We start from the raw sequence: 17813 nt of genomic DNA on the forward strand, positions 1-17813 counted from the left end.
CTGAAAGATCTTTGAAGCTATTATATGATGTGGTAAGAAGCTTACGATATACGACTCTATATTTTGTAGCAATGACAGCCAACTGGACTGCAGCCGATAAACGCCTTATGATTGTTGCTATGCTGACATTTCCACCTCTATTGCTTGCAAGAGAACAGACCGTCTTGCAATTTTATCCTCCGGAAAAACATGCCCTTGCGCTAGAGTCCATTATGAATGATAGCCATTCCATATGAATTTTTTGAGGAGGTTGCTATCGCTGAACAAGAACTTGGTGGTGGAGTTCGGTTCAACCGTTTGGTCGTTGGACTCTATTTAAGAAAGTGTAAGATTTTTTTGCAAATGTTCTCTTGTTTACAAATCTTTTTGCATTATATATGCACAATTTATCAATTGAATTATAGCATACTTTTTTTTTTATATCAAACATGGCTTTAAAGTTCATGTGACCCATTAAACAAAGCAACACATACATGATAGTCCAGCAGCCCAAAATACAGTAATGAATATCTTTGTTTAACGAGGCTCATGGGATCTAAAATTTTAATTTCGCAATGTCAAATATAAAAAACTCAGAAAACTTATAACTGAAGTATAGATCAGGAAACTTATAACTGAAACATAAAAAAAGTTGAAGATCAATATGATCTTAATCTTTCCTTAATAGAGATATGTTTTTATTAAATATTGCCAAATTTAATCATTATAAATTTATCCGGTTATCCTCTTTTTTTTGTTTTGTCTCATGATAAGTGTTCTCCTGTTTTGGAGATCAAGTTGAAACTGTTTCTTCAAGTGAGCATATAAAGTTAGATGAAATTGGATAAAATTTGACTAATTCAACTAACACTGACATTGTTCTTTTCAGTCTTTTTGTCCGCGGGTTGGATTCTGTGGGCAAACAATGAAGGTAGATTGCGGCACACTTCATTAGATCAAGAGATGTCGATCAGGTACGACGTCACAGTCGCACCAAGCCTTATGAGTATTTCCTCGACCAGTTCGACTAAGGTCTTGAAACCTTGTTTCTCTTTGAATTTTGTTTGGAACTCTGTTTGTGATGTTTGGTTGTTTTAAAATGATTTTGTGAACTTGTGGATCTTATAGGGTCTATGATGACCCTCTAGAATAAATTTGAATTTGTATGAGTTATGGTTTTTGTGAACAATGAATGTCTTTAATTTTCCGTTTTATGCTATGATATCTTGTGATTGCGTTTTGTGTCAAAAATTATTCTAAGATGTTTTTGTGTGCCTAATAATGATTATGTTTAATGTTTTTATAACTTCAACAAATTACTTAGGATTCCATTATAACACTTGTTTTTGTTTAAAAATAAAACCATCATTTTTATGTTCATAGCAAGGCCTCAATCTTTACACTTTTTTTTGTCAAGAACTCCTAAGACATCATATGAGTATGAATCATATAATATAGTACAACAACGAAATCATGCAAAGACCAACGATGTTATCTATGTTGTTATCACCAATTTTAGCTGATTGGTTCATGAGAGAAATAAACTTTGAGAAATTAAAACTTTTGGCAGGCAATGTTTTCTTGTAAAAAAAAAATCGACTACCCGCTTGTTTCAATCAACCATAAGATAGAAGATTTGCATACATTACGAGAGTGCCACATAAAAATTGTAGATACAATTAACTCAAAATTTAACTAGAATAACGAACTTGTGTTAACATTAATAACTTAAGTGACTAACTTAAAACTGTTTAAACACAGAGACCAACTTAAAACTTTATAAATTAATATTAATTATTTTTTTAATGTACAAGTATTATCTTATTAATATTTTATGTCTCTAGACTAAGTATTTTGCTTATGAAGCAAACAATGAAGGCGGATTCTAGGGTGGGAGACCATGATAGATCTCTCACCAATGCACCACATGTTTTGTGGACTGGATTGAATGTGTACATGATATTATGGTGTACTGTCAGTATTATATTATTTTTTATTTTTGAAAAAAAGGTTCCGATTTTTTCGGAAAAAAATTTTCAATTTTTTTTTCAAAAAAAAAGTTCCCGATTTTTGGCGGAAAAATTTCGATTTTAGATAAAAACAATTCCGGTGATTTTGTCAGAACAAAAAAGCTTCCGTTCTTTTTTCGGGAAAAAAGTTCCGATATTTTATTCGGAAAAAAGTTTCGGATATTTCCAGAAAAAAAGTTTCCGATATTTTTTTGGAAAAGTTCCTATATTTTCTTCGGAAAAAAGTTTCAAATATTTTATGTTTTTTCACTCTTTTTTGTATCAGCAATATTTTTTCAGGTGAACATTTCGAAACTATTTTTCCCAAAAAACCCGGGACTTTTTTCCGGAAAACATCGGAACTTTTTCCAGAAAAAACCGAAATCTTTTTTTCCGAAAAATATCTGAAACTTTTTTACCGAAAAAAGAACAGAAACTTTTTTTTCCAGAAAAACTTAAGAATTGTTTTTATCTGAAATCGAAACTTTTTCCCCCAAAAATCGGGAACTTTTTTTCCGAAAAAAAATCGATTTTTTTTTTCCGAAAAAATATCGAAAACTTTTTTCCGGAAAAATCAAAAACTTTTTTTCCAAAAAAAAATAATAATAATATAATACTGACAGTACACCATAATATCATGCACACACTCAATCCATTCCACAAAACATATAATACATTGGTGAGAGACCTATGATGGGGAAGTGAAGCATCCCCTGCTAAGACTGGTAGCCGTAGGTGCAATTTAACAAGACAGAACTTAATCATATTCATAACAATCAACAAAATTCAACTAATAAATGCAAAAAAGGTTAATTTTGTCATTGCAATAAACTTTTTGGAGAAGAAGAAGAAATAAATGAGAAAATCGCCCGAGTTGACTCAGTAAAGTGATTCAATGAAAGGAGAGAGCGAGTGCTTCGAGTGTCTCCAACACCGAATCAACTCAGATTTCTCCGACCAACTCGTCTTCAATTATGCCATCTCCGATTCTCCTTTTCCTTTCGGATCCTCAGCTATTCTCAATGTATCTTTCGCTTACTCTTACTCTATTTCTTCATTTTCAGATCAATTTCTTTAATTTCAATCTAATTTTCTTAAATTTTGGTTTTTTGCAAAATAGATTACTGGTTCAGCTGGTGGTGAAGCTTCAAGCGCTCATTTTATATTGCAGTACATTTCTAATCATGAGACCAATTGTTTTACCAATTATGTGTAAGTTTCTTCTTCATTTTTTGTGAATTACTATTTTAATTTAGTTTAAATTTAATGGTTTTGTGACTTATTATTTGATTTGTTTGTGCTTTTATACATTCTTGCAATAATAGTTGTTATAAAATATTGTTTTTTTGTTGTTGTTGGTTATTGGGTCTGTTTGGATTGACTTATTTGAGCTTATATACTTGGGTAAGTTTTATGAAACTGTTTGGGAGAACTTATGAAAACACCTTATGACATTGTTCAATAGTTGTTTTCAGCTTATTTTCATAAGTTCTCTAAGATAGCTTGTGAAAACAGCTTATAGCTTGGTTATACGAAAACAATTTAACTTTATTTTCTCTTTTCCTATAGAAATAGCTTATACATAGTGCTTGTGGCATAAGCCGCACACAAGTTGTTTATCGTTTGGGTTTATTGTTGTGAAATTAATTGATGGTTGGTTATTAATACTTGTTGTAAGTAATAAACTATTGTTCTGTTTGCAGAAATGAATATATTTTCGATAGTAGTGAAAGTACTAAGAGTGATGATCCTGACAGTGGTGGTAGCCAATATAATGATGTAGTTAATGGTGGAAATGGATTTGCCTTATCTGATGAGTCTGAAACTGGTAAAGCTCTGTCCAAGAATAAGACTTGTAATCATTGTGGAAGGTTTTCTTGCTCGAGGACAACTGCTTCGCTTGCCCCAGTTGCTCGTGTCGAAAAGTCTTCCTATTCTGTACTTCAAGAGGTTGCCAATGATTTCTTGTCCGGGTTAACTGAAGATCATGTGTTAGAATCACTTAATCTCTTCATTGGAGGAAAAGCATCTGGACGTGATAGTATGAATTTCCTTAGTTTAATTGGGTTTCCATCATTTGAAGAAACTAACTTTCCAGGCTCTTTGAGGCATCCAAACATAGCTCCTGTACTTGCAATTTTAAAAACATCTGACCGCACTAACACGGTGGTGCTTCCGAAGACTCCATACAACTTAGAAAGTATTCTATATTTTAACCCCAATGCCTTAAAGTCTGACTGGAATAGAAGATTTCTTATATATCAGGTACTCTCAGCTCTATTGTACTTGCATGGTTTAGGGGTTTCCCATGGTAATATATGCCCATCCAATATCATGTTGACTGACTCATTATGGTCTTGGCTGAGATTATGGAATGAACCTGTATTGGAGTCTAATTTAACTTTGCAAGATAGTGAAAGTGATAATTCAAAACGTGCAAAAATTGGTTGTTGTAATGGTGATTGTCATTCTAATGATCTTTATGCTGATCTAAAGCTTTCCCCATTAATAGATTGGCATTCAAGCTTTCATCAGTGGTGGAAAGGAGAACTAAGTAATTTTGAGTATCTACTCATCTTAAACAGATTAGCAGGAAGAAGGTGGGGGGACCATACATTTCATCCAGTAATGCCTTGGGTTGTCGATTTTAGCTCAAAACCCGATGATAGTTGTGATGCAGGGTGGCGGGACTTAAGCAAGAGCAAATGGCGTTTGGCAAAAGGTGATGAACAGTTGGATTTCACCTATTCAACGTCTGAAATCCCTCATCACGTATCAGATGAATGTCTGTCTGAATTGGCTGTCTGCAGTTATAAAGCAAGAAGGTTGCCTTTGAGTGTTCTTCGAATGGCTGTTCGTTCAGTGTATGAACCTAATGAATATCCTTCCTCAATGCAGAGGCTTTATCAATGGACACCCGATGAATGCATTCCAGAGTTTTATTGCGATGCCCAAATTTTTAGGTCGATAAATGATGGTATGGCTGATTTGGCCATACCTTCTTGGGCAGAGAGCCCTGAGGATTTCATTAAATTGCATCGTGATGCATTGGAAAGTAATAGGGTGTCATTTCAACTCCATCACTGGATAGATATAATCTTTGGGTACAAAATGTCTGGGCAGGCCGCAATTGTTGCTAAGAATGTTATGCTTACTCAATCAGAATCCATAATGCCAAGATCAACCGGACGTCGTCAGCTCTTTATGAGGCCACACCCCATACGTCATGCTACTGCAAGAATAACACGTAACGACGGGTCAAATAAATATGTCAAAGTTTTGACCCAAACAAATGAAATGCAGCGAGAGACATCTCTTCTATCTGAAACTGCTTATCTACAAGAATTGGAACAAGCATCTTCATTTTCAGAACATGCTAGGCATTTGAATGCTTGTTACTGTTACCCATTAAGTCAAATGAAAAGGAAGAACACCTCATCTCTGGGAGATCCAACAGCAGGCACATTTAGTAAAAATATAAGCGGTGTATTGGTTGACAAAAATTATTGGATGCCATATAAAATCAATCATATATCTTTTCTTCAACATATGAAAGATGAAGATGAAGCCTCTTTAGGATATCCAGACTTGCTGCTCTGGAGGCAGAAATTGTCTTCTTCAAGACTTGCCTCTGAAGATATTGCAAGGGACATATTTTCTGTCGGTTGTCTCTTGGCAGAACTTCATCTTTGCAGACCGCTCTTTGATTCAATCTCATTGGAAATGTACTTGGAGGATGGAACATTACCAGGATTTCTGCAGGAACTTCCTCCTCATGTTAGAATGCTTGTTGAAGCATGCATCCAAACAGATTGGACGAGGTATTAATGCACATGTGTACATCTGCATTCTGCAACTGAATGCATGTGTTTGTCCTATTAGGTATGCTTTCCGTGGGCTTATTTTTTCTATTAAGTTATTGAAATATCATTTATTTATTTTTCTATACAGGAGGCCATCGGCCAAAATTCTTTTGGAATCACCTTATTTTCCAAAAACTGTCAAGTCCTCCTACTTGTTTCTTGCTCCACTTCAGCTTGTTGCTAAAGATGAATCTCGTCTTCGTTTTGCTGCAAATCTTGCAAAGCAGGGAGCTCTCAGGCAGATGGGTGCTTTTGCAACTGAAATGTGTGCTACTTATTGCATGCCACTTATAGTGAATGCTGTGAGTGATGCTGAAACTGAATGGGCATACGTACTACTGGAGGAATTAATGAAATGCTTAACAGCACAAGCAGTGGAAATATTAATATTGCCAACCATACAGAAAATTTTACAGGCTAGTTGCTTACTTCATTTTGTGAATTTTATTTAGTCTGCAGATGTCTTTTCTATCTTTTATTTTCTTAAAAAATTCTTCAGACTTTATATTTAGACATCTTTTTGCAGAACACAGGTTATTTACATTTAAAGGTTTCTCTTTTACAAGATTCATTTGTACGTGAAATATGGAACCGAGTTGGTAAACAAGCATACCTGGAAACTATTCACCCGTTGGTCTTATCAAACTTGTATATTTCTCCGGATAAAAATTCAGCTGCATCTGCTTCAGTGCTACTAATCGGTTCTAGTGAGGAGATTGGTGTACCAATTACCATCAATCAGGTAATTTCAGTTTTGCAACAACCTTCAGTAATGTTTTACTCTGTCCACATGCATGCACTCCCACTTAGGTGAAATCATTATTGTTTTATTGAATCAGACTATCTTGCCTCTTGTTCACTGCTTTGGGAAAGGACTGTGTGTAGATGGCATTGATGTGCTGGTCAGAATTGGTATTCTTAGTTGATTGAATTGTGTATTTTTCCTTATTTTTGTTAGGGAGATCTCCAGTTCTAACCCCCTTTCATTTTTTTTTTGACTTCCCAGGGGGTATTTTTGGGGAATACTTTATTGTTAAACAGATGCTTCCATTACTGAAAAATGTTATCCGATCCTTCATTGACGTGTCATGCATGAATAAGCCTAATCCTGTCCAGAGCTGGAGTTCTTTAGCCCTTGTTGATTGTATGATGACTTTAGATGGCCTTGTAGCTTTCTTGACAGAAGAAGTCATTGTAAAGGAGCTGCTTGAAGTGTGTGTTTTTTATTCTTTTTTGGCTTCAAAATGCTTTAATTTCCAGTAAATGTTGTATAACAATTAATTATTGAATGCATTGTGAATACACAGGACATAAGTTGCATACACATTGGGGTTCTTAAGCAGAAACATATGGAAATTGCCGTGCTTCAGGTTCTTCAAATTCTTCATTGGTTTGTTTTGGATCTGTCACCCTTTTCTTGGATCCATTGGCTTTAAAAGGCATCTTAGCTTTACCCTTTACCAAGGACATGTTGCTTTTCAATCACAAGTTACTAAGGATTTACAGTTTTACATGAACATGCTAGGATTTTTTTTATGCCTTGTTTTAATTAGAATGACCAAAATGAAGAGTCGTTATGGTGTCAATGATAGAGGTTTGTGCCTTGGCTCTTCAGTTTTGAAACCAAGCATTGCACCTAAAACATATTAACACACTATGGCATTTCTTCCAAATTATTTGTGTGTGTTGTGCAATTCTCTGAATTTATATTTCAAACAGTTTACTTGGCTTGTATCCTGTCCTGATGCTATGGTGATGTCTGAACCATTTAATTTCCTTAAGTCATCTTGTCCATTAACTAGTTGCTTAAAAATAACTTAGTTGCCTTCTGTTGTCAGGTTGCTGCTACTACTCTCTTTGAAATTTGTCAACGGGTGGGAGCAGACTTGACGGCATTGCATATTCTTCCAAAACTTAAAGAACTGTTTGATGAGCTTGCTTTCTCCCAGGAAATTTCTAAAGGTTCGACTACTGTCAGCAGAAACTTGAAGGTTACCAAATTAAAAACTGGAGGGGACTTCCAAATTGAGAGTCGTATGGATCTAGTGTGAGTGTCCAAACTCAATTCCAAAGTAGGTTTTATGCTGGGAGAAACCGCTCTCCCGGCTATTTAAAGTATAACAAATCTAGGTAAAAGGAGGGGGGAGAAAATTATTGTACTAAACCCTTTTTATATACGCAGGTTGCTTCTCTATACCTCATTTGCATCTCTTCTTGGGATAGAGAAACTTCGTCAATGTTGTGCTACATGGTTGCTTCTTGAACAACAACTTCTACGCCGTCATAACTGGAAGGTAACCTATGTTTACATTTGTTTCTTATTTCCTCCCATATAAGAATTTTTTAGTTTTTGTCAATTTGATAATTTCTGTCACATAGCCTCTGTACATCTTTCTTTTTTGTTTTTCTAAACCCATTGTGGTTCAGTGGGAATATGCAGGAGAATCATCAAGAATTGGCTCAGAAAATAACATTGCTAGAAGACCTGCAACTTCCCAGGGATTCACCTCTGAATACAATCCAGCAAAGTTGTTGCTCAATGGGGTTGGATGGTCAATTCCACAATCCCAGGGAAGTAGAGGTGCCAAAAATTTAATTCAGAGAAGACCGTTTAAAGTTCATCAAAGCCCAGTAGTAATGCAAGAAGGAATGTCAAACCAACTGAACCAGGAACCGTGGTTTTGGTTCCCTAGTCCAGCCACCATCTGGGATGGCCCTGCATTTCTTGGGCGGGTGGGGATCCAAAAAGACGATCTTCCATGGAAGATCAGAGCATCTGTAATCCACTCTGTACGTGCACATCATGGAGCAGTGAGGTCTCTGGCTGTTCATCAGGATGAATCTACCGTTTTTACTGCTGGAATTGGCCAAGGATATAAAGGAACTGTTCTGAAGTGGGAATTAAGCCGAACTAACTGTCTGTCAGGCTATTATGGTCATGAGGAGGTTTGCTTTATTTTTTTTTCCTGAAAATAACACTCTTCAACCTTAGAGAACTATTGCTTGGTGTACATCCCTGTAGTATTTATATATTTCCATTGGGGTGAGCTATTCAGTACTGGTCAAGTTTCAACTATGGTATTGGTATGCTAACTGCAAAGTGAAGCATGATGGTTAATGATTTTATACAGAAGGAGCTGTGGTATAATTGGATGTATTAAGCATTAGTGCAGTAAAATGCAACTATTAGTATAACCAATTGTAACAGTTACCCTTGAGTTGAGCTGTGCTTATAGGTTTTTTCAGCTATGGTATCAACTGTGCTAACTAAAAAGTGAAGCATGATGAATGAAGATTTTAAACAAAACCTGTTGTAGTATAATTTTATGTAATTAGTGAAATAAAATGCAACTATTAGTATAGCCTATCGTAATAATTACCCCTTGACCTTGAATTTAGCTATGCTTATAGATTTTTCTGCTTCAAATGGGTTTTCAATTTGTCTTTTTCTACAGTAACTTTTCCTATGAATGTAGGACTTATTATTCATCTCAAATTTTAGGTTGTGAACGATATTTGCATTTTATCATCTAGTGGAAGAGTGGCATCTTGCGATGGAACGATTCATATTTGGAATAGTCAAACAGGGAAGCAAATATCAGTATTTGCCGAGTCTGAAACAGAATCTGGCCATCCCACGAACCATTCAGCATCTGTGCCAAAAATGACCAGTGAACAGGCAAATGTCCTTAATTTGAATACTCTATCGAATGGAATGTTGTCTGGTGCTTTTGATTCAAGCCTTTATACTTGTATGCATCTGTTAGACTCTGCTGAAACTCTTGTAGCCGGCACTGGAAATGGCTCTCTCAGGTGAATTAATTCTGTTTTAATTCCCATTTCAATCAGATACACATTAGAAAATATGCCGATGCCCTTCAACTTCATGTTTTATCTTTATTCTACAGGTTCTTTGATGTTGCTCGAGGTCAAAAGCTTCATATTTGGAGGGGGGAATCTAACGAATCTAGTTTTCATTCACTTATTTCTGCTATTTGTTCCTCTGGTTCTAACAAGGCACAAGCAGGTGGAGTTTCCACCTCATCATCTTTAATTGCAACTGGACTAAGTTCTGGTCACTGTAAATTGTTTGATGTAAAGAGTGGAAATGTCGTTGCTTCTTGGCGTGCTCATGATGGATTTGTGACTAAGGTACTTCAGCTATGTTCAAATTACAAAATATTAGGGACTACATGATCTGATTTTACTCATGATCTGATTTTACTCACAGCTTCATCAATGTCTTTGTTTACAGTTGGCATCACCTGAAGAACATCTACTCATTTCCAGCTCTCTGGACAGAACTTTACGAGTCTGGGACTTGAGAATGTAAGTGCATCTGTCATTATACCTGTTCCTATATTATCTCCCTTTATGTCATATACATATACACCTACTTGATGATTTATAAACTCCACAGTAAGAATGTTTTTACAAGATATAGACGCATATAATTGCACCCTAGGAAATTCTTTAGTTTCCTAGTAATCAAAATGATAAAAAAAAAAAAAAAACTTGTTTGACCTACACTCTAGTAAATTCATACATTTAAGTCCTCTGCAGTCTGCTTGATATATTGTGCATTTTATTTGAAGATATATTCCTAAAGAAGAAACTAAATAAAAATGACAAGATTTCTTTCGCATTTCTGGATAGATATATCCTGTAGCTCATCTCTTAATTACTCGTGCAGGAATTCACCATCACAGCCCATTATTTTCAGAGGTCATTCAGATGGCATATCCAGTTTCTCCATTTGGGGCCAAGATGTTATTTCAATTTCCCGGAATAGGATTGGACTTCTTTCCTTGTCTAAATCTGCCATTGAAACGGTATGCTTCTCTTTTTTTGAGGCTCACACTGACGTGATGAGGATAGGAATTAAAAAGGGTTTGTAGATTTTGCATGTCTAGCACCTAATTTTATTATTTTAAACGTCAAAATAACTCTTCATTCTTGCTTTGGTTATACCAATGTTACTTAAATGCGTTTTTATTTTCCCTTTGCTTGTCTAAATAGATTCCACTCTCCAGTACTGAAAACATTTATATATAACTCACCTTTCCTGCCAATCATCTCTTAATAGATTTAAGGGAGTGCAATGCATATGCTGCTTGATAAGGAAATTTTTTCAGTCCTCCCTTAACATACCCTCTCCGCTGAAATCATAACAGGAAGCATTTCATGTGATTTGCCTTATTTTAAATTTTTGAGAGAGCAGTGAAAGCAGTGAAATTTTTGTCAGAGAGTATATACTGAGGAAGTACTGAAAATTTTCTAATTCGATAGATGCCGTAAAGCTTTCAGTTGCATATGTTATACATCCTTGTATGGCTTCATTCATTTGTGCTTGATGCCATTGTTTAATGATGATATATAGATTTTTCAAAACTTTGGTCATGATTATTTGGTTTCATGACACAGGATGGGCAGCATCATATTATCCCCCAGAAACTCTATGTTTCTTCTGATAATGGAATGAGAAGCTTATCAGCATTATCAAGTATTAGTATACTTCCTTTCTCTAGATTGTTTCTTATTGGAACAGAAGATGGTTATTTGAGAATCTGTTGTTAAATATGCTTTCTTGTTATAATTAATTATGATTCAACGGTACACATATCCACTACTTTGTGTGTTATAACTCGAGTCTTCATCTTACTTTTTTTTTTTAATTTGATCAAATAGCCTACTGACTAGAATTTCACCTTTTAAGATGAATAAGTGGAAGTATCAGGGTTTGAACCCCAATCCCTACAATAATATGCAATGTCCGTGCCAACTGAGCTAAACTCACGGGAACTTTACTATTCAGAGGATATTTGTTATTCTTTATTATACCATATGTTTGGCAAATGTTAATCACCAATACCCATTTCAATGAGTAGTTTAACGTTTAATGTTGGGAAGTGGGAACCGACCCTTGCAAATAAATTAATATTTTACTGGGAGAACATCTAGATTGTAAACAAGTGGTTCTAATGTTTCAGTCAAAGATGAGTTTCAATTTTAAATAAGGGAAATTACATCAATTTTGATCCATATAGGAGTTGTGATTATCTTTTGTTATTGGACAATTTGTGTACCATCTCTTCCCAGGTGTCTTTAGGTGGAACATATTTGGAATAAGTTTTCTCATTAAAAAAAAGAAAAGAAAAATATGATTTAATGCATTTTCCCCCTTCTTTTTATAAAAATAAAGTTTTGTTTTCTTTATTTTAAAAATCTATTTTTGTATCTTCCAGTTTTACGTTTGTTTAAATTTTGTTCTTCTATCTCATTTTTTTGGTTGTATTTTGACGGTGTAGCTTATTCATTTTTGACACAACATGAATATTTAATGTGGTCTAATAAGCAATGACACATCATAAATAAATAAATAAATAGATCAGTCAGATCATAAAAAATACCCATAAATGATATTGGGACCAAAATTTAGAAGCAGCAAAAAAGTAAGTAAAACTAGGGTACTAAAAATCATCTTTAAAATTTTAAAATAGGAGAACTAATTTTATTTTATTTTTTAAAAAGGAGGAATAAAATTGTATTTAACCCAAAAAATAAATTGGAAGAAGTTTTAGCATTGGGAGGATCACCCACAAGAAACCATCTTTTATTTTTTTAGGCAAATTATATGGTGCATAAGTGAGATAAGTCTTACATCATATTCAAATAACTTTTCACTATTGGACCAATAAATCTCACTTTGAAGTTAAATAAGGGTTAATTCACATCTGAGACGAGTTAGACATCATACACAAGTATGTTTTTGCCATTAAATGAATAAATTTCACCATTTAATTCAATAAGAAATTATTATACTAATGGTGAAAAATAATTGATGCAAAAGTAATTTATGTGTGCACTTTGTTGATCTAATAGTAGAAAAGAAGCATGCATATAGTGCACAAGTAATTTACTTGTGTGCGTCTTTTTTTTTGGTTACAATAGAGAAAAAAAGAAAAAGAAAAAATTACTCCCGAATGAAAACTACACCCTGCGCATCAGCGAGAAGAGGCATAGAGAGTTCACTAGGAGGTGAAGTAATTTTCACTAATGGCAAGTTAGAGCGAGCACCCATCTTGGCCAGCACATCCGCACAAGCATTACCTTCTCGGAGCGTATGTTCAAGAACTACATCCCAATCTTTATCAACTAGTTGTCGGATGCTAAAGATTTCATTCGCAAACCGGTGATGAGCTGAGACTCCTTCCCGAATTAAATTAACTGCCTGAAGCGAATCTGAGAAGCAAATGATTCTTCTGAACCCATTCTCCCAACAAATTTGTAAGCTATGTAGCACCGCCATAAGCTCGGCGAATAAAATGCTCTGAACTGTTGCAACACCGTAAAAACCCAAAATAAAGTCACCATTATTGTTACGCAACAGCCCACCATACCCGGCTGTATTTGTAGTGCCCAGCAAGCTACCATCCACATTAAGACACATGGTTCCTTCCGTAGGCCTAGACCAAGCTACTAATCTTGGATTGACAGAAGTGATCGGTGACGTGTTCGTAGTAGAGAAGACAGAATCACAGGATTTCTCCAGAGAAAAGATTTTTGCCATACTAGTATGAATACTCTCGATATGGTTGTTGAAGATAATATCGTTCCTCACGCACCAGACCACCCAAAGAACAATAAAAAAGAAAGTCCCGTGTTTCTTTCCAAGATTCTTATACCAAGAAAAATTATCCTCATCTTGAGAGTTTCTGGGAGAAATATTCAGACCGCACTCACGCCATAAACGAGCTGAAACTGCACATCGAAAAAGACAGTGATCAATGCTTTCCGGGGCTACTGAACAGCGCGGACAGATATCGGTACTGCAGACCCGTCTGTGGTGCAGCACCGCTCGCACCGGAATTGATCCATGAATTAATTGCCACGTAAAAAATTGAATATTCGTCGGGAGCTGAAGTTTCCAAATCCACTGCCAGTTTACATGGTCATTTAACGACGCTGGATTTGATAGCCAAATATAAGCATCCTTAACTGAGTATAACCCCGAGCTTGAGTTAATCCAAGTCCAGACATCAGGCAGATGTTCCACAATCCTGGGCCGAATAGATGTAATTGCAGTAACAACGTTGTTAGGTAGAGGCGTATATAGAGATCGCAAATTCCACATATCATTCTGCCAAACATCGTTAATCTTTGCGGCTGTATCTTGAATTGCAACAAAAGGCACAACCGTACACAATCTTTCTTTAAGAACCCAAAAATCAAACCAGAAACTCGTTTCCCCATTGCCAATTTTAAAAATGAAACCATCTTTCAGCTTGTGTGCGTCTGACAAAGCTTTATTTTAAAATGATTTTTTTTCAACAAATAATCTTAACTCATTCCATTATTAATTATTAATTAAAAATTCAACATATAGAGATACAAAATTAAAGGATCAGTGACTAGGAAAAGAAATGATCACTCTCATAAGGGGAGTAAACAACCATATTCATTTGTTGCGTTATAAACTTAACGTTAAGGTTATACAAAAAAGATAAATTATCTCTATGAAAAAATATTTATAGATTGAGAAAATTATATCAAATAGACTATTATTAATCTATACTTTTTTGCAGCTTATTTGGCTGGCTAGTGTTTGGGTAATGTGGACAGAGAGAAACCACAGAGTGTTCAGTGGCTCATTTAGTACTTTGCATCAGATGTTGGACAAGATCAAACTTTTTTCTTATCGGTGGTTGAAGACGACGAATTTTACTTTAGTCTCAAACTACCATAGATGGGGGTCTAGTCCTTTATTATGTCTGGGTCTTGTATGATTTGTTTTGTTTTGGGTGGCTTTTCTTTCTGTGACATGTTGTAAATTTTTAGTCTACTTTGGCACATCTTGTGCTAAGCAGACTGTTTGTTAATATATCTCATTTTAGCCTCTTCAAAAAAAAAATTAATCTATACTTTTTTTAGATAAATAAACAAAATGACAATGACAATATTAATCTAGAAAGAGATAATCTATGTTTAATAGAAACTAAACTCTCGAAAGAGATAAATGCATAAAATAAAAAGAAATTCTTAATTAAGTCATTACCAAGAATTTCTCTAAAATGATCATATTTTAAAATAAGTAAAAATGTCCATCCTTATTCCAAAATAAAAAATGTAAAAAGTACATAAATAGAGAGATGTGACGAGAGAATAAACCATTTTTTTAATTAAAAAAAGGTAAGAACTTATTTTAATTTTGTTTTATAATGGTAAGAACTTATTTTTCACTGAAAACAAAAAAGGGTAAGAACATGACCATAGAAAAGGAAACATATATCACAATAAGCATACAATTTCGGAAAATAATTCCAAAAAGTCCGGGGTATAATGGGTAATTGATATCCCATTCCACATACACAACACAACACACAACACCATAACCTTATATTAACCTCTTTCTCTGCACAGAATCATCTTCATCTTCATCTTCATCATACTACTTTTTCTTTTCATCCTTCATTTTCTTTCAACGATCTACAAAAAAAAATGTTAGCGATTTTTGATAAATCTGTTGCTAAGAGCCCAGAGGGTCTTCAAAGCCCTGACTCAAACTCTGTTTCAGCCTTAAAAGACGGATTTCTGGCACAACACTTCTCATCTGTTTACCCTTCTCCTGTCACCGTTAACCTTGGCCCTTCTGGTATCTTAGCTTATTCTCTTCATCAACAGAACTTTCTCCTCCCAAGGTTCACTACCCCTTTTATTTTTTCTTCATTATTTCGATTGTTAAATAATAAAAATCCAATTTTTATGTGTTTTATGCTATACTTTAGTTCAATATTTTATTTTCTTGATCTGGGTTATTAGGTTAAAGTTGAAACCTCTTTGATTATCTTGTGGGTTAAGGGTGTATAGTTGATTTTTCTGTAGTTTATATACTGTTTGATTGATATTTGATAATGATATTTAATTAAGGACAAGCTTTTATCTTTGTCGTTCTCAAATCAAACAATAACATAGGAATATTTTTTTCATAATCAGTGAGTCATTTTAATGTGTTAGGTTATTTAATATTGGAAAAATCATTGGCATGTAGTTGTTTGAATTGAGAACTTTATGACAAGGACATAAGGAGGGATTAATTTTTTTGCCTAAAAGTTAATCCAATAATAATCCATGTTATATCATTATATAAAATCCCTTAGGACTTTGGTTATGTTATAAATAATACAAGAGTTCTATTGTTATTTATTTACAGATCTAATACTATAAAGCTCCTACCATGATCCAACTTTAGTAGTAGATAATCCAAGATATATAGTTTTCCAATATCATTTTTTAATATTTCTACCATATGCTTTCACCTTTTTCTGTTGTTTGTTATCGTATTAAAAAAAGGCAACCTAGTGCTATAAGGCAACCTTGAATTTGTAAGAAATTGATTCCACGACTTTAATTTGTAACCTTTTGGTCACATAATATGATATCGACTTTAACTTGTTGTTCTGAGTTCTGACTCCCCTTATGCTTCATATTATTGTAATTTTAATGAGATAAAAAAGAGTGTATAATGGGGTTTCTGCTTAGACCTTAGAGCAATACATCCCTAATTTTTCATCTCTGATGTTAAGCTGAAATTTCTCATTCTTTTTTATTTGTTATGGTATAAATACTTCATTAACTGATTTTGTGAAAGACATTTAGATGCTTAAAGATTATGTATGCTCTTTCATGAAAACCAAACCTATTATTTATGTTTCTTTTCTTATGTTGGTAGGCTGTTTGCGGTTGTGGATGACATTTTCTGCTTGTTTCAAGGCCACCTTGAGAATATTGCTAATCTTAAGCAACAATATGGATTGAATAAAACAGCAAATGAAGTGATCATTGTCATAGAGGCGTACAGAACTCTAAGAGATCGTGGCCCCTATCCTGCTTCTCAGGTCGTGAGAGACTTCCAGGGAAAATTTGCATTTATTCTGTTTGACAGTGGCTCTAAAAATGCATTTATTTCTGGGGTGAGTTATATTTGGTCCATCTTTTTTGCTGTCATATTTTCTAATTGTTTGCTTCTCTAACCTGGTATCCATATGGTGGTGTTCTGTGCAACAGGATGCTGATGGGAGTGTTCCCTTCTTCTGGGGAACTGATGCTGATGGAAATGTTGTTCTTTCGGATGAGATAGAGACGATAACCAAGAGCTGTGGGAAATCTTCTGCACCATTCCCAAAAGGTAATATTTAGATCTGCTGTGGAAAGTTAGACCTCCCTCTCGAAAATTATGGCACAAGAACATAAAAGTGAATTGAGAGGAAGAAAAGAATGATGAGTTCAATGACTTCGGAATTTCAATTCCACTTTCCTTTAAGATAGATAACAAATGATGTTTTCTTTTGTTTCTCAACCACCTTTATATAATTGTTTACTTTGCAATTTGAATGTCAATTGCATATCTTCTATCTTCCATATGGTACATAACAATGGTCTCATGCAAGAGGTAACAAATCTTATCACGTTTCATTTCAGGATGTTACTTTACAACATCTGGAGGTTTGAGCAGTTTTGAGCATCCGCTTAATGAATTGAAGCCTGTACCAAGGGTTGACAGTTCTGGAGATGTATGTGGTGCAACTTTCAAGGTGGATGCAGAGGCTAAGAAGGAATCAACTGGCATGCCAAGGGTTGGGAGTGCTGCTAACTGGTCTAATAACATCTGATTGCAACTTTATTTGTTTGAATTAAGACTTTTATTATAGCTGTACTCGATTAAATTTTCTAGTTCTGGTCATTTGTTCCTACTTCCCATCATACATTTGTATGATAATGAGGCATCTGTTACCATCATATGATAACTTGAGGCTCTACCAAGACTTAGCTTTATCCTATTAGTTTGTTGAACTAAGATATGATTTGATGAACATGTTGCAAACAAATATTGAGATCACACTCTATTGGCACATATCATGTAATAATATTGACTTGCGCGCTGATTCATCATAAAGTGAAGATT

The 17813-nt window shown here is 34.6% G+C and overlaps 2 protein-coding genes across 2 annotated transcripts; both read left to right on the top strand.

Moving 5' to 3' along the window:
• The first annotated feature begins 2683 nt into the window (after positions 1-2683).
• LOC123899174 (protein GFS12) lies at positions 2684-11500 on the top strand. The gene is made up of 16 exons (XM_045950247.1): positions 2684-3012; positions 3109-3200; positions 3692-5809; positions 5940-6267; positions 6378-6593; positions 6691-6763; positions 6858-7063; positions 7159-7221; positions 7690-7898; positions 8034-8145; positions 8279-8797; positions 9354-9664; positions 9760-10003; positions 10107-10180; positions 10545-10683; positions 11276-11500. The coding sequence occupies exons 1-16, from the start codon at positions 2884-2886 to the stop codon at positions 11426-11428; spliced, it is 4986 nt and encodes a 1661-aa protein (XP_045806203.1). The 5' UTR covers positions 2684-2883; the 3' UTR covers positions 11429-11500.
• A 3655-nt stretch (positions 11501-15155) lies between these two features.
• On the top strand, positions 15156-17804 carry LOC123891652 (stem-specific protein TSJT1-like). Its single transcript, XM_045941569.1, has 4 exons — positions 15156-15549; positions 16581-16821; positions 16916-17036; positions 17330-17804. Exons 1-4 carry the CDS (start codon positions 15350-15352, stop codon positions 17518-17520), a joined length of 753 nt encoding a protein of 250 aa, XP_045797525.1. The 5' UTR covers positions 15156-15349; the 3' UTR covers positions 17521-17804.
• The last annotated feature ends 9 nt before the right edge of the window (positions 17805-17813 follow it).

This window comes from Trifolium pratense, linkage group LG1 (genome assembly GCF_020283565.1).
Source record: "Trifolium pratense cultivar HEN17-A07 linkage group LG1, ARS_RC_1.1, whole genome shotgun sequence".
Taxonomy (NCBI): Eukaryota; Viridiplantae; Streptophyta; class Magnoliopsida; order Fabales; family Fabaceae; genus Trifolium; species Trifolium pratense.